The sequence below is a fragment of the Bos mutus genome, chromosome 28 (assembly GCF_027580195.1).
Source record: "Bos mutus isolate GX-2022 chromosome 28, NWIPB_WYAK_1.1, whole genome shotgun sequence".
In the NCBI taxonomy this organism is placed as follows: domain Eukaryota; kingdom Metazoa; phylum Chordata; class Mammalia; order Artiodactyla; family Bovidae; genus Bos; species Bos mutus.
This window is the reverse complement of record NC_091644.1, coordinates 12,768,483-12,786,248: the sequence shown is the minus strand read 5'-3', so window position 1 is coordinate 12,786,248 and position 17,766 is coordinate 12,768,483. Positions and strand designations below refer to the sequence as shown.

The window sequence follows — 17,766 nt, the reverse complement described above, 5'->3', positions numbered from 1 at the left end:
ATATGTATTTAAATTTAATCAAAAGCTGTGGCTCAGATGGTAAAGAATCTGTCTGCATTGCAGGAAACCTGGGTTTGATGCCTGGGTTAGGAAGACCCCCTGGAGAAGGGAATGGCAACCCACTCCAGTATTCTTGTCTAGAGAATTCTATGGACAGAGGAGCCTGGTGGGCTCCAGTCCATGGAGTAGCTAAGTCAGACATGCCTGAGTGAAATTTTTTAAATGTATGGGATAAGAACAAAACAAAAAAAAACCCTAATTCCATAATAGGAACTTCCATGACTGGGGAAGGGGCAAAGTGATAAAATTATTCTGTATCTTGGTCTGGGCGGTAGTTACTGGGTGTGTACAGAGGTACAAAATCCTTGAGCTGTACATAAAGATGTGTATATCTTACTGTATGGAAGATAAAATGAAAACCAAAACTCAAAAGCAAACCAAAGTCAATGCTCAGAAAAAGCTTTGAAAGAAAAACAGTACAGAATGGATGCTTCCACCCTGCCTCCCTCCAATCTTCTCCTTCGAGACAGAGCAGTCAAGGCCTTACATCTGCTTAGGAGTAAAACTTCCAGCTGACAACACTGCCACACACTGACTGTGATATCGACAAAGTGATGTGAGCACAAATCGAAACAGTCCCCGAGAAGAAAGCATTCATGTATGGAAAGCCAAACAAAAGATGCATCAGGAGCCCGCACAGTGCCCTGATATACTAGAAACATCTTTCTTGTCCAGAAGGAATTTCAACTGAGTAATGAGTCCCTTTGAGGACAAGCTTGGTGCCTCCTGGCTAAAGAGACCCGGTCTCCTGGTGACCAGCGTGCCAATGTGATCTTGATCTTGCCCTCCTTGGGACTTCCCTGCTGGAGTATGAGCCATGGTTTGGCTGCACAAAAACCCCATAAGATGGCACCTCTTTAGTCTTAGGGACCAGAATGTAATCAATCACCTAATTAATATAAAGAATGAATAAACTGGGCTTACACATTAGGGATCAGAATAGAAAATAAGAGTTCAGTAACACATGGACTCCTTCCAGGACAAACCTATTATGTCTCTTGGAAAGTGGGTGGGGAAGAGAGTTGTGGATGGGAACAGGTCTCAGTAGTTGGTCCTTGTGATAACTTGGAGGGGTCATTCTGACATCACTCCCCACACAGAATGTGGCCCTTCAGGTGGGGTGTAAGGGGGGCAGGATTCAGGTGTCACTGCCATAGGGGCTCTGAAAGTCACTCAACCACATCTCTTCTGATACAACTGACTTACTTTCTGCCTCCATGTTTGTTAAATGTCCCGCCGAATTTATTCCGATTCAGGATGAGAGCAGCAATTTCGGGCACGTAGCGGGCAAACATTGCCTACATGCATGAAACAAAGAAACAAGAGCCAAAAAAAAAAAATGGCATGCAGAGAGGATTCTACCGCAGTGGAGGCAGCAAAACCTCTTGGCATACTTACTTTCTTCCACTAACCGCACTATAGGAGCCCCCGTATTTCTTGCGGTTTCCTATTAACTCTATGATTTCAGGGACGTAGCTGGCAAACATGGCCTGAGGAGAAGATAGGAGACAGAAGAGAGACTAAAAAGACAGGCCAAAGAAAGGGGGTGACCTTTTCAGAAGGGGGAGGGGGGAAATACTAAGATCTGAAAACACAAAAGGACTAGAACTGCAAAGGTAACGTATTCATGGGCTGGATTGGATTTAAAAAAAAAAGAGCAAGCTTCTGAAGTTACATAGGACAAAAAACAAACATTAACCAACCTAGACAACTAAAAAAAAACCAAAAAAAATCAGTTAAGAAAAATGTAAAGGAGACAGGAATAAATAGACATTAGCTCTACTTCCTGAAGAGAAATAAGGGGAGGCATGCTAGAGAAATAACACACACACACACACACACACACACACACAAATCAATCATTCATAAACTTACACACAATTTTAAGAGAAAACCTTTCTTTCTAATTAAAATTCAAATGAGAATCCATGCCTTTATGAGTGATTAAAGACAATAAACACCAAGAGAAGATTTAAAAATATACGAACTTTTCCATTAAAAAAAGAATCACTAAAAAGCACACAAGGTAAATTTAGGAAATCACATGGGAGGAAAGAATAGTGAGGAGAAACACAAATCTGCCATGTTTTGTCCAACAAACATTGTGCTTGTGGCTGGATAACGCGGTCCTGTGATCTGCAGGGACCTCACGGGTACCATAGGAACACTGAGCACATACACACCACACATACATTTACATACATTTCTCAAATGTATACGCCATATGCATACAAAACAGAGTGTGTATGCATGAGATAAATGCATGTGTGGTGTACATATATGAAAGCTGTGTGTGAGTTTAGGTTTACATTACACACAGCAAAAATCTAAACATCGAATGGGCTACTCTGAAAGACAAAATGCAGTCACCGCCAATGAGTGGCCAGAAATCCCCCTTGAAAAGTACATGGTAACCCACCGAGGTGATCTGCATAGGCCAGAAAAGCAAACAGTGCAACTTTCTGACTTACAGAGTGAGGGCAGAAACACCCACCCGGGTCGCTGTGTAAGGGAGTTGTGGTCTGTTTACAAAACCACACTCAGCTCACATGGTGATGTCCATCTGGGGACTAGTGGGCTCTCTGTCCTCTGGGGTGGGGACCCTCCTCTTTAGGGCAAGGGCCCAGCCACAGTGTTTGTTGGAAGTTTGGGGAGGACCGGGATGGGGGTGGGGAGCTCTTGAAACCGCAGATTGTCTACAGAGTATCAACATTATCTACCAGGTCAGGTGATAGCCCTGTCCTTGCAGAATATCAGAGGCTGAATTACATTATGAGGCACAGACCCTCTCACTTGATAAGTGAGCATCCCTTTCTTAAGACAATGAGGTTTGCTCTGGGCTAAATGGCCGTCCCTCACAAGGACACTGTGCCTGGGTCTCAGGGAAACAAACTCAGTACACAAAAGAAATAGGCAGAAAAGGCACCATGGCATTTGGGATTGCCTTAACTGGACTGTAACACTAAGGCAGTCAGTTGCTTCTAATGCAGAAACACAGGCTCAAATACACAGCCTGCAGAAAATGGATAATAGAAAATACCAATGATCACAAAATCAACATCGTAAGAAAGCATTTTTACCAGTCCCCCGAGGATGAAGAAGACCATGAAGAGACGCCCGAGCGTGGTTTTTGCATAAACATCCCCGTAACCAACAGTGGACATGGTCACCATGAGCAGATAGACACATTCCCAGTAGGTAAGAGCCTGGTTGTTTTGGAAATTTTCCCATGGGTCCCCTGAATTCTCCACCTAAATCAAGGAGACAAGGGAGAGAAAGGAAAACATTATAGGCATAATAAACCAGAAACACCACAACTCCAGCATCTAGGCTACTTCTGGATGTTCTGCATCTTCAGTCACAGGAGTTTGCTGCCCCAAGGGGAACTCTGTAAGTTGGGCTCACAGCCTCTGAACAGGCAGTGGAAGAAGTGGAGTGAAAGGCACACCCACATACCCACCAGGCTGATGGGGGCAGAGAGGGAACAAACTGACGTACGTATCCAGAGTCCATTTTCGTCTCGTTGTTAAAGACCTGAGGCCAGCAGAATTTTAGGGCACTGCCTCTGGTCATGTGTTACAGCATTCTTTTCCAGGAAAGAGCTAGAGAGCCCTGCCCTGGTCTAAAGTTTGCTCAATCCCAAAGAAATCCTGGACCCTCCCACAGAAAGCCTCCTCCTTTCATCCTTTTGACCAAGGAGATGCCTGGGGGACCCTGCTCCTTCAGATTATGCACCCAAACCCTGAACAGCATCTCTCAGAGTCTGACTAGGCTCTCCCTGCTTTGCAGAAGATCAGGGACCACTCTGCCCTACAAACTGCAGTAGCCTCCCTCGGGAGCACAAAATGTGAGCTCAGAAGAACTATCCCGAACCCTATACTCTGTAGACCAAGGACCAGCAAGCTTAGTCTGTGCAGGGCCAGACGGTCAATATTTTTGGCTTTGCAGCCCATAGGGTTTCTGCTTTTTGTGGGGACAACTCATCTCTGCAGGTGTAGCAGGAAATCTCTCAGAGGCAATGGGTGTGGAAGGCTTCTGCCCCTGACTTCTTTTTGTTCGGTCGCTCAGTCGTGTCTGACTCTTTGCAAACCCATGGACTGCAGCACGCCAGGTTTCCCTGTCTTTCACCATCTCCTGGAGCTTGCTCAAACTCATGTCCATTGAGTCGGTGATGCCATCCAATCATCCATCTTCTGTTGTCCCCTTCTTCTCCTGCCTTCAATCTTTCCCAGCATCTGGGTCTTTTACAATGAAGCAGCTCTTTGCATCAGGTGGCCAAAGTACTGGAGCTTCAGCCTCAGCATCAGTCCTTCCAATGAATATTCAGGGTTGATTTCCTTTAGGATTGACCGGTTTGATCTTCTTGTAGTCCAAGGGACTCTCAAGAATCTTCTCAAACACCACGGCTCAAAAGCATCAATTCTTCGGCATTCAGCCTTCTTTATGGCTTTCACATCAATACATGACTACTGAAAAAACCATAGCTTTGACTGTATGGACCTTTGTAAGCAAAGTAATGTCTCTGCTTTTTAATATGCTGTCGAGCTTTTCTTCCAAGGAGCAAGCTTCTTTTAATTTCATGGCTGCAGTAACCATCTGCAGTGATTTTGGAGCCCAAGAAAATAAAGTCTGTCACTGTTTCCATTGTTTCCCCATCTATTTGCATGAAGTGATGGGACCGGATGCCATGATCTTAGCTTTTTGAATGTTGAGTTTTAAGCCAGCTTTTTCACTCCCCTCTTTCACCTTCACTTGCTGTTGCCCATCTCTGCTTTAGACTCACAAAACACTTCCTGTCCTCCCATCACCTATGACCTGCCAGCAAATATGAGGCAGGTAGGAGAGATTTTGCAGAGAGGGGCCCAGCCCTACCATACACCCAAAGGCCAATGCGTGTGACCTGCCAGAATGGTCCCTGTGGATGGCCGGCCCCAAGCCTCCCTCCAGGCCGCCAGCCTGCCTCTGCAGAAAGCTTCCAAGGCCTGGCACACATCAGTGCCTGTCCTCCATGTGCCCTTTCTCGTGGAGGTTTCCTGGTGAAGCAGAATGTACTGGGTTGGCCCAAAAGTTCATTCAGGTCTTTCCATAAAATGTTATGAAATGAACTTTTTGTCTAACCCAGCACTTCACACACCAGTAAGGTGAGGTCACTGCTGACTGAAAACAACCAACTAACCCTCCATATCTGTGCTTTTTGACACTTGGCAGAGTTAGAGTGATTATCTAAGGGTGATTTCATCCAAGAATCCCATCAGCATAAAAGGGTGGGTAGGGTGGGGAACCATCAGATCCAGTAACTGAGTGACAGCTCAGTTTTCCTTTGAATGCCAATCACAAAAACCCCAATGGGAGGTAGGTAACAATGCTTCCTTCCATCCATTAAGCAGACTGAAGCTCAGCGAGGAAGGGCAACTTTACTCAAACTTCTGTTAGATGATGCTCCTTCCAGGTGTAACAATTTGTGTTTGTATGAAGCACACTTCTCAAAATAGCTATACTCTCTAAAAGCAGACAGAAATCTGCCTTGGGAATGTGAGTACAGCTTGACTTCATAATATAAGGCTTTCAGTGAGTTGTTAATTTAAAAGAATTAACATTTTTGAGATGCAAAATAACTTGACAGGTAATCAAGCAAAAGAATCAAAGAGGCCTTTTTGTAAGGGGGTGAGTGAAAGTCACTCATTTGACTCTTTGCGACCCCATGGACTACACAGTCCATGCAATTCTCCAGGCCAGAATACTGGAGTGGGAAGCCATTCCCTTCTCCAGGGGATCTTCCCAACCCAGAGATAGAACCCAAGTCTCCCACACTGCAGGCAGATTCTTTATCAGCTGAGCCACGAAGGAAGCCCTTATAAAGGGAAAGTGAAGAGAAACTGAGGAATCTGTTATTTGTTACTTACTAAGAGATGTGTGGCTCAGCTGGTAAAGAATCCACCTGCAATGCGGAAGACCAGGGTTCAATCCCTGGGTTGGGAAGATCCCCTGGAGAAGGGAATGGGTGGGGAACCATCAGATCCAGTAACTGAGTTATAGCTCAGAAGTTTTCCTTTGAATGCTAATCACAAAAATCCCAATGGGAGGTAGGTAACAATGCTTCCCACTCCAGTATTCTGGGCTGGAGAATTCCATGGACTGTATGGTCCATGAGGTCGCAAAGAGTCGGACACAACTGAGGAACTTTCACTTCTCTTCAACAGATGGGGATCAGACTTCCAACCTGGTCGCCAACCTTTTCCAGTGATTGCTTAGGAAGCACTGCCATCTTGTGGTTTGCTGGGGTTATTGCAGACAGAAAAAAAAATCTACGGAAGCCCCTGCCCCAGCTATACAGGTGAGCTGAAAAACACAGGTTTAGAGTGTGAACATGACTCACCATTTGGAATTAGTTTAGGTTAAAAGGGTTGGAAACCTAGACAACTTGTGCAGTTGTTTTTCCTTTTTCTGCATTCTCCAGCAGGGCTGAAGTTTGTCTCCCAGGTAATAAAATGACTCTGAGAGGGTCTTCTTCCAGAAAAGTCAGAACTGAAGCATCTTCAAGGATACTTACCAAATGGATGAACCCGGCTGCTGTGAGCCACGTGCTGATAAAAATGGAGAGCAGATTCACCAGCTTGATGGAATTACTGTGCAAAAGAGACAAAAAGCAAGATCCCCAAGTTACAGAAGACCCTGTTGGGAGTGGCTTCCAGGACAACAGCGCCCCTTTAAGGAGGAGGCAGCCCATCCCCAAGCCCCCAGTGTTCCTCCCCGTCATAAGGGAAGGATCTGAAAGGCGGCAAATGTAGTTCAGGCTGGAGCCTGTAGGAAGATGAAATCTGAGCTGCTGAGAGTGGTCCCTAAATAAACCCCTCTGGTTGTTTAAAATTTTTTTTATTACTTTTTACTTTGAACATTTTTATGTCTACAGAAATAGTGAAAGACAAACACTGGGATGCCCTTCACCTAACATTTTGCCACATTGGCTTTATCTGTATATTTTCTCCCTCTCTTTTTTTTCTGGCTGAAACCATTTACAAGCACGTTGTAGACATCACAACACAACCTTATAAACTTCAGCACTCAACACCTAAGAAGGACGCCATGTAAAACGATCATAGTCCAACTGTCCTACCTAAGGAAATTAACACAGATTCAGTAATGTCATCTAATATTCACTCCCAAGCTAGATTTCTGCAGTTGCTCCAAAATTAGGCTTATTGATGCTCTCATGTTTTCACCCTAAAGAAGTAATAGAGATAATAATGTGCTGCATTTGATTATTACGTGGCTTTAATCTAGGAGTCAGGAAACTTTTCTAACAAAGGGACAGATAGTAAATATCCAGGCTTTGCTGGGACATAAAGTCTCTGTTGCAACTATACACAGGAGACCTGTAAAGGAATTAGTTGTGGCTGTGTTCCAATAAAACTTTATTTACAAAGACAGGCAGTGGGTTGATTGGCCCATAGGCTATGTATTTTCCATTCTGTGCTTTATTCTCCTTTAATCTGTATATAGCATGCCCCGCCTACCCGCCCCCACTACACACACACACATACACACACCCTTTTTATTATGTCTTTCTGTGATTATTTTATTTTCTATGCAGCCAAGCCTGCTGTTATCCAGAAAGTCCCATATTCTGGGTTTGTCTGACAAGATCCTGTTTCAATACATCTGTTGAGAATACCTGCCTGGGATGGCATCACATCAGGAAATTGCAACTCTGTTACACCAGGTGCAGTCACTTGGTATCCGTGGGAGCCCGAGGTGGCGCCACTGAGAAGCGCCAGCTTCCCTTTGTAATCAATATGCCAGCTGGGGAGTGGGACTCTGGTTTATTCCTATGGCCCAGCAATAGATATCCCTATTGCTGGGCCATAGGAATATCCTATTCCCTAGCAATCTTACACCTAAAAATTTCTGCACCCACTGGTGTTCTTTGAGAAGTGAGTTCTTTGGAACTCACTAGATGTCTAGCTCCCTGAGAGCAGGGGCCTTGTCGGCCAGAAGCCTGGGAGTGGTGAGTCCCCCGTGCACAGTAGGGCCTCTAAGAATTTGCACAGAGTGAGCTGGTCTCCCCTCTGCATTCTTCCTCCCTGCCTTCACCCCGTTTTCTCCCACTGGCTGTACAGCTCCTCAACCACTGTTGCAGGGGGTTGCTCCCCTGTCCAAAGGTTCTCATGGACTAAAACTCTATGTCTACACTGCCTCCTTCCACACCCGCTGAAGTCTCAGATATTCTCCTACCACTGTTCTTTCTACATAAACTCTTGCAACTTCTATCAAAGCCAAAAATATCTGCCAAAACTGTTTATGCTATGACTCAGCTTGAGAGCCCTCCCCACCTACTGAATATTTCCCTTTCTCCAAAGCTTGGTATAGCCCATACCTCCTCCTTAAAGTAACTCCACCCATGGCAATACCAAGTGACCTGCAGCTTTTTTATCTCCAGCTAATCACTGGACACCAATCCCACTCTCTTAAGCCATCATTTTTACATTTCTAGTTGACTTTCTCGTGTTCCCAACTGCATCACGCAGAAAAGAACCCTATGTTCTATCTTCTTCAGTCTTCCCAGAGGGGTGTAACACTGCCCACAGGCTCGTTCAGCCCATCAGACTTAATAGATTGATCTCTGACCCCTTCCACCTCTTTCTCAAGGGAATACGGACGACTGAAATTCTAAGAGTTTAAGATCACCCTGATAAGAATGGCTAGCACGGTTCTCTCACAGGATTTACCATGCGTACTGCTGTTTTAAGTACTTCATGTATATTAATTCATCTCATCTTCATAAAGACTCTATGAGTTGGTCCCAAGGTTAAGAAACTGACCCAAGTTCACATAAGCAGGCAGCAGAGTTGGGATTTGAACCCAGGCAGTTTGGCCCCAAAGACTGCCCTTTAGTCCACTACACTACACAACAAAAGTCACAGACTGGGGTCCACCAGAAAGTCCTCCTTGCTGTGAAAGCAAAGCTGGGACTCCCCCACACTCTTGCATAGGATATGAAGAGGGTCAGAGGCCATTGCCCCAGAGAGGAGAGAGGTTACCACCATATCCACCGCCCAACCAGTTTCTCAAGGGGAGGCCAGAATAAAGTAAAAGCCTCCTCTGAGGCACGTTAATACTGGACAGTGAGAGACTCATGAGTAACAGGTAGTCAGTAGCAAAGAAAGAGATCTCAGGGATGCCTGTGTTGTTCAACTTCTCCGAAGATAATTGAGTGCCGAGGTGACTCACTTACATAGTCCTGGATGCTGGAACAAAGCAGTGTCCCAACGATAACCATGCAGAGCCCTCTTGAGACATTAAAACTATGGGAATCTCCAGGCCTCATGGTGCTTTGGAAAATGACCCAATATGGTGATTATTAATCTCTAAGTGATTGTCACAGTGATATTAATAGCGCTTAAGGGAGCTCTCTGTTGTGTAGAGAACATTTAATCATTGTTGCTGAAAGAGTCTCTATTAAGCACTGAAATCTGATTATTTTTATGGCATCTGCATTATTACAGATCCCCAGTATTAGGATTTGCTTTTCAAATTAAACTCTATGACCGGGCAATCATCTAAAAGCTCTACGCAAGAGATACAAGATTAACTCTTGGGGCACTCTCTCCATATTCTAAAATTTGAATCTCACCAGGTTGCAAAGAGCTCCCTGGAAGGAGGAAAAGGGTTGCAGGGTAGGTCTGTGGGCTCTGCGTGGACACTGGAGATAAAGACTTGAGGGTCAAGTTCAGAAGTCTGGACTGAACCCTAAGGTCCTAAGGATGAGAGTGATTGGAACAATTCAGATTCTAGCATTCTCGTGATAAGGGATAAAAAGTGTGATCTTTGCATGATAGCTTAACTTCACTTTCGTGTTTTCTATTATTGTTTCTGGGACCCTGGCCCATGAGTTCTCACTAGCCACGAAAGGATACAATGAATCATTATCCACAGGGGAGACACAGAGACCTTCCTGTTTTTACAGGTCAGAGACCTTTCTCAGGACTCTGTAGATACTGGGGGAGAAAGAAAGAGAGAGAGATGGTGTGTGTATCTCTGTAGATACTGGAAGAATGAATGTCCATCTCTTTCCAAGATTATCACTAAAAACACAGAACCATGGGGGTTATCTTTGCTCAGTGAATTTACCAGGACATGTTTTGGTTGACACTGAAAATGTCATCCTCCTTCCACAGAGAAACACAAATTCGTCCCAGTTCTGGTTGATTAGTATCTTCCTCTTTGCTTCCGGCTGAGAATACAGATAGGTGCCAATGTCCTTATTTTGTTTCATTGTTACCTTTGCCAGACAGATGTGAAGCCCCCTCAAAGTCAACTGCACTGTATCCCACAGGGATGAAGGGCCTGAGCTATAGACACAATTCAAGTTCTGTCAATTCTACACCTTAAATATCATTCAATCTCTCTCCCTTTTCTAAGGCCAGTCCGTAGTACCAATGCCTGGACAACTGCCCCCCTGACATCTAAACATCGATGGCTTATATGTTTCAAGCCCACTTTCCATACAATTTCCACGTGGAATTCATGACATCTGAGAGCCTTCATGATGTGGCCTCTACTCTTTTAAAGGCCTTTAAACTTGGAGCCATTTCTGAGGCCATTTAGGTAGTACAGTGGTTTCAGTTTCCAAAATGTAAAAAAAAAAAAAATGTTGCTTAGGTAAATGATGGTAAATATTGTACACAGCATGGGAATGCTATGTGGGAAATAAGTGACGCGGCAGAATGGTTGTGGTTGTTTAGTCACTAAGTCGTGTCTGTCTCTTTGCAACCCCATGGACTGTAGCCCGCCAGGCTCCCCTGTCCGGGATTTCCCAGGCAAGAATACTGGCGTGGGTTACCCTGCCTTCCTCCAGGGGATCTTCCTGACCCAGGGATTGAACACACGTCTCCTGCGTTGGCAGGCAGGTTCTTTACCACTGAGTCATCAGGAAGTCCCTCCAAGGGCTCTCTTCTCTCACTTACGTTCCTTTTGCAGCTGCCGTGACTGGAAGTCAGCTGCACCCCTCGCTCACAGGCCCAGTCTCCAGCCTCACCAGGATGACACCTGGCTGTCTACAAGGCTTACTGAAGACACCCTCTTTGCCTTGAAAGGATCCTTGACTGCCCCTCATTCAAGCTGAGGCTTACTTAACTATTCTCCTCTATGCCTCCAAGGTCTGCATCCCAGTACCAACCACAGTCGGCTCTCCCTCCCTCAGGGGCTCTCAGAAAGCAGAACTCAATCCTGGCACCCTCTCACTGCTGCACAGGTGGGTGCTCGATTCAGGCTTGAACTGACCTACTCACATGGTTGTGACCGTAAGCCAAAGGAAGTGGGACAATTCCAAGCGTGAGGCCGAGATGGAAACCATTCTCCAATGACAGGGGAGTTTAATTCTGTGGGCAGCAGGATGCTGGGAAAATGTTTGGGGCTTAGGATGGCAGACTCCGTGGTAGCCCACTACCTCATGACTCTCCCAACACAGAAAGTCACCTCTTACCCTCACTCATCGCTTCAGGTATTCCCCTCCTCTGCACTGGGAGAAGGAACCGCCTTAATTGTGGAGTTCTCAGGAGGACTGTTTCCCCAGGGATGCCAGTGCTATTTCCTACACCTAAAGGAAAGTTTGCCCCACCCCCACCCCAGGAAGTAGGAAATTGGTGGATCTCTTGACAAAAGCCCAGAAAAAGATATTTTACACAGATGGCTTATCATTCTCCTAAGTCCAGAAAGGATCGCATGGAGTACAAGGAAGGTGAGAACACAGTTCTTTCCGTGTTACTCCTCGGAGTGATGGCACCTTGGGGTCAGAGGATTAAAAGACTCCTGAACAAGTAATCATGAAACAGGGAGACGGAGGCACTCTACCACATTAGACAGTGTGGACAGCTCCATATAACACCATCCCCATGAGTGTCTCTTAAATGCAGCCCCTGTGAGCAGCACTGGGTCCTCACCAAGTCTACTTTTAAAAACCCAGTGTAGCAAATATGATATAGGCAAACCTTAGGGATGGCTAGCTTTGTCAATCATTTTAATTTCAAGAGTAATATGGGTCCATTGCACACAAGAGTCATAAAATGGTAGCAATGAAGGTTACTGTCACTCAGAAGAAATATGAAGAATAACAATATTCATCCTATATTAATAATAGTACACACAATGGAGCACCAACAAATTCTGACCCCAGGATTACGACAGTAAGGGTGTTGGAACACACGGTAGAAGACTACCAGGGCATTTGATGCTCATTTTCTTTTTAACTTGACTAACAGAAAGTGAATTTATTCCCCTATTCACATAGATGAATAGTTAGCAAGGGGAAATCAATCTGGAATTAAAACAAACAAAAATAAACAAAAAACACTAAGACCCTAAGAGGAAAGCCAAGAGCCTGTCACACTTGTTGGATGTGACATATTCCGGAAGTTGAGTCCCAGCCTCAGTTACTGGGAAAACAATGCTAAGTCCAAGTCCCCCTCGCCTCCCGCCCCCCAAGTGCAGGTGTATTCATTATAAATCACAAACTCGGAGGTGTCCTGTTTTTCATCATTTATCAAACACGCTAAGGCCAACCGAAGAGGAAATGGAACATTAGCAGTGAGTTTCTCAAAGTGTAATTTCCTATGAGAGAAATTTATGACCTGTACTTATTCTCCATTAAAAGACGTCCAACCTCTTTTATTAGTTTATTCATCAAGGCAGCCCTGGTTTCAGGCCAGCTCTGAGAACCTGCAGGTCATCAGGAAAAGGGTCTCTGGGGAATTTTTTTCTCCTGGTCCAGTAGTGTTTTCCAGATCATAACACAGTTAACAGAAGTAGTCATGGTGCCTTCAGCAGGAGGTTTTTAGGTATTCCCCAGAAGGCAATTCACAGAGCAAGCCCCAGGGGCTACACGGGCTATAAAGTGAACATCTAGAATGTACTTTGAAATGAAATGATTTTCTGTGTGCCGTATGAGGTTTGTGATTGCCTCTCAAAGAGCATTGCTTCCACTGCTTTCATGGCCAGGTTCAATTTCTTATTTAGTGATGTAATAAAGGGGTGATTTAAAACCTGTGAGCAAGGACTTCCCAATCAATGAGCAGACCTATCCCTCATCCACTGTGCTCCTCTCTCCACGATGCTGTGGCTGGTGCCCAAGCAACCCCACGTGGTGCCCCCAAACTGCCTCTACTCCCCCACATACACGGCCCTTCCTCTTCTCATCACCACAGAGTCCCCTGTCCCGCAGAAGATCCAACGCTAGGCTCTCCCTGGATTTCTGGATTGGAGCACTGTCTCTGTGCACAAAAGAACACTAATTTTATCGTAATGAAAGTAAATACACCTGATATTTACAGCTTAGCACTGGGGACCAGAAGGAGGAAAAAAAAAAAAATAGGAGACAGAACATCTTACCTTGTTTTCAGGATATTCAGAAACTGTAAAATTTCTGAAAACTGGATCAGTCTGAGAGCTCTTAAAAATCTCAAACCTGGAAAGAGAAATGAAATTAGAGCTGCGTTATTTTCAATGTGTAGTTTTAATGCCTACACTCTGCTGCTGGATTTAGAGCTGCCAAGATTGAGGGGATATGAAATTCCTGCAGAAGACTGAACCATCCAGTACCTTGGATGTAGTCCTTCATCCTGATCCTTGACTGGTTTAATCTCAGCTGGTAAACTGACAGGCTCATTAAAGGGAGCCTGTGTGGAGCTACAGCTGAGGAAGTTCTGGCGGGGAGAGCCCAGTTCACTGAGCTGTCTCGTGTCCATCTCTGATTTAAAGCACTACGTCTAAGTTGCACGGCTGTTTGAGAGGATTCTGCCTCTGAAAAATACTGGGAATAGCTCAGCGTAACCCTTGTGCTAAGAGCAGATTAGGAACAAATCGGATAACCTCACCTCTTTGGTGAATTTTTTTTTTTCAATTTTTATCTTCAGTACTGATAAAATGAAGAGTATAGCCCATGGTGTTATCTGTTTCCTACAAAGTTCTATATTTTTCTCCCAATCAAAAAAAAATCAAATCAGTAAGATCTCACACCCCATAACATCAGGATTCAAAACTTCTATAATTCCATTTTATTGAATGTCAAGATAAACGCTTCTTCTTCAGAAATCAGCAACCTCTCTTGAAAGAAGAAGCAGCAGTGTTTCTACATGTGAAGAGAGAGAGGGAAATGGGGAAGGAAGACCCAAGTGAAGATTCAAGGAAATACAAATTATTGTTGGGTTTTAATAGCCATGAGTAAAATGTATTTCTGTTGAGATCAAATTAGTGAGTCAAAAGCAATCTGAGTGGCACAGGACTTTGAAGCTTGGCAGTCTTGTAGGAGTACTGTTTACAAAATACTGATTATCGCAGCTCTGGAACACTTTCAACAGCACACCTGCTCTCAAGGGGATGTTCTTGTGCGTATTTTCTGAAAGCATTATATTAAGCTGCCCCATGTATCATGCGTAGAGCTGAGCACAGAGTGGGCTAAACTGTGAGTGGTTAGCTCAGAGCCAGTGGGTGAGACTTTATTTGGCGCCTTATCTGAGGCAGCAAACGGGGAAGGCATGCAGAGCAGAGGGAAGAGGCTGTGGTGATTCTCTTATGACCCCAGGGTGAATCAAGGAAAGAAGACAGATCGGACGTGTTCTCCTAAATGGCTCCACACTGGGCCCAGATAGATGATTCTTCATTCACGCATAAGGTGAAAGAAAAAACTAACATAAGGCACACAGACAGAAGGACGAGAAGATGTGGCTCAAAAGGAAAATTTCTCATCTAAAAGGATTTAACTTCATGGACAGAAGATTTTTCAGAAGACATCTGCCTTCTGTTGTGAATGATATTCATCTTACTTTTATTAAACAAGAAAGTGCAGAGATGAGAAGGGATGTGGATGAAATAAAAGGCTCCCGAGCCCAAAACTCAGTCCTAACTGAGCTGATGAAAGGTGGACTTCACACTGCTGAAAACTGGATGCAGAGGGCAAAACGGAGGCCCCGTCTCACGAGGCAGAGAACATGAGAAAAGGGAGGAAAAAAGATGAAACGTAAGGAAACAGAAATGAAGTGGAGAGTACAGAGACCCAACCTGTGAGTGAAATGTGTTCCAAAGGGAAGTGCAGACAACACGCAGATCATAAATAATGGCCAGGACATCACAGGAGTGCAAGGCAAAATGAATGACCAGCTCTGTAAGACTGATACCAAGAAATCACCTATTCGTATCCTTCAAATTTTAAGCATTAAAATAAATGAAAATATAAAAAAATCAAAGTGATGAGGGTGGGGAGAGGGTTACAATTAATGCAACTAAGATTTAATTATATATCAGTGAGTGTTAAATGACAATTGAGCAAAACTCAGAATTTTAAAACAAAGAGAGTCTAACCCAAGATTTTTATACCCCATCAAGTAGTTGTTCAACAGTAATAAAGGCAACAAAAAAATACTTTCAAATATCCAAGTTCTCAGAAAATGTACTGTTTGTATAAAATATTTGCAATGTTCCTAAGTCTTATTAAATCAGCATGGGCAGAGGGGCAGGCTGGAAAGTGAGTTTTTTAAATAAACGTTCCTGCTGGTTCTAAGCACCTAGCCCAACCTGGATGGCTGATCTAACTCCAGCATCACTGTCACATATTGCTGGGAGATAAAATAACACGTTTAGAAGCTCGACATAGGCAAGGACTGGCAGTTAGCACTGAAACCAGTCACGATATAAGGATGTTTTAGTAATGTATAAGCCACTGATAATTTCATCCTGAAAAATTGTGTGTCTGTGTGAGTGAATTTTCATTTATGGAAACAAAAATAGAATACAAATGACCCACACTTTCGATGGCATATCTTTATCGTGAAGCAATGCCTTTTGTATCCTATGTTATTTGTTGGTCGCTTGTCACATTTTAAAGCAACTCAGAAAAATATGTGTGTGAAAATAAAGGTAAGGAAAAAAAAAATGCAGCTGTCACTAGGTCCTATCCTCTTGCTGGCTGTAAACTGGAGACCTGGGTTTGAGCACTTTCCCAAGGAGAGCAAGCAGGAAGATTAATAATGTACGAAAGAGGAAAACAAGCTGGTTCTCAGGAGAAGAGGAGAGCCCAGGATGGAGGCCCAGGACGAAGGTCTCCCTGGCAAAGGGGCTCGGGGTGATGCAGGAGCAACACTCTTCACGCACTACACAGCTGTGGGCTTTGTTTACTCGGCCGCCTCGGGCTGGTCACTATCACAGCACGAGGCTTCACTAGTGCAAATGCGAAACAGTATTCCACCCAGGTTAAAAAGCAGAACAGTGTTGGGACTTCCCTGGTGGTCCAGCGGTTAAGAATCTGCCTTGCAATGCAAGGGACGCAGGTTCAATCCCTGGTCTGGGAACTCAGATCCCACATGCTGTGGAGCAACTAAGCCCCTGGGCCACAGCTAACCCCTGAGGCGGCCAAGATGAACAAATAAAATAGATAAATACTTAAAAAAAATCAGTCTACATGCTCTCCTCAGATTACGCTAGACACTCTGGAGAAATGCACGGTCTGGAGTGTTGATCCTTCCGGCCGCATATCACAACAGCTCCCTAACTGCTTCCCCACTGGACACTTTGTGGTCAGTCCTCAGCAGAGCAGCCAGAGAGCCTGTCACCAGGTAAAATGGTCATGCCGCCCCTCTGCTCAAAATCCTCCAATGTGCCCATTCCACACAGAGGAGAAGTCCAAGTCCCTCAGCGACCTAAAGCAAGGCCAGTCCTCATTCCTTCCAGACCTGCTGACCCCCTCCTCCCCCTTATGCTATCAATATCAGTACTTAACCTCTCATCTGAATGTCTTCCTCAGTGAACCTGCCTCAGGGCCTTTTGTTCCCCAAATGGTGCACTCACTCACCTCCTTCAGGTGTTTGATCAGCGTTAACTTTCTCAGTGAGACCTTCCCTGGCTATGCTGTCTAAAACCACAATTCCCCCTACAACCCTACCCACCCCCAAAAAACTCTTCATTCCACTTGCCTGTTTCACTTTTCTCCCCAGCATGAAGCACAAGCATCTTACTTACATAATTTACCTTCTGTCTCCTTATCCATAGCGCCACCTCTAGGAGGAGAGGGACTGATCTTTACTTTGTTCACGGCTATATCCCATTCTGAAGGAGATCAGCCCTGGGATTTCTTTGGAAGGAATGATGCTAAAGCTGAAACTCCAGCACTTTGGCCACCTCATGCGAAGAGTTGACTCATTGGAAAAGACTCTGATGCTGGGAGGGCAGGAGGAGAAGGGGACGACAGAGGATGAGATGGCTGGATGGCATCACTGACTCAATGGACGTGAGTCTGGGTGAACTCCGGGAGTTGGTGATGGACAGGGAGGCCTGGCGTGTTGCAATTCATGGGGTCACAAAGAGTCGGACACGACTGAGCAGCTGAACTGAACTGAACTGAACTGATATCCCATGTACCTAAAATAGTGCCTGGCATAAGGAGGATACTCAGCAAACACTTGCTTGAATTGAACTGAATGAATCAGACTTCTGAGAAAGAATTAGACAGCAGAGAGCTAAAGATTAGCTACTCTGCTTGTGGAACCCTGAGATTACACATTGTCTACTAGAGGGATAAGCCATGACCTCTGAAGGTTCACTTGACAGAGGCCAGGGCTGACACTCTTAGGAAATAAGAAGGAGCCTAACCAGGAAAGAGCCTTGATCCACGGTCATGCTGCTGAACCCAGAGAGGTCCTGAAAGAGGATGGACAGCAACCT

At 44.8% G+C, this 17,766-nt stretch overlaps 1 protein-coding gene across 13 annotated transcripts in view; it reads right to left on the bottom strand.

The window, feature by feature from the left end:
• The window catches only part of KCNMA1 (potassium calcium-activated channel subfamily M alpha 1), a 780,456-nt gene that overhangs the window by 256,161 nt on the left and 506,529 nt on the right, over positions 1-17,766 (bottom strand). For all 13 annotated transcript variants that reach the window (XM_070364783.1, XM_070364784.1, XM_070364782.1 and 10 more), the window contains exons 6-9: positions 13,444-13,519; positions 6,611-6,686; positions 3,141-3,311; positions 1,459-1,550 (exon numbers count right to left, since the gene is read on the bottom strand). In XM_070364783.1, the coding sequence (XP_070220884.1) occupies positions 1,459-1,550; positions 3,141-3,311; positions 6,611-6,686; positions 13,444-13,519 (415 nt within the window). The remainder of the gene's footprint in view (positions 1-1,458; positions 1,551-3,140; positions 3,312-6,610; positions 6,687-13,443; positions 13,520-17,766) is intronic.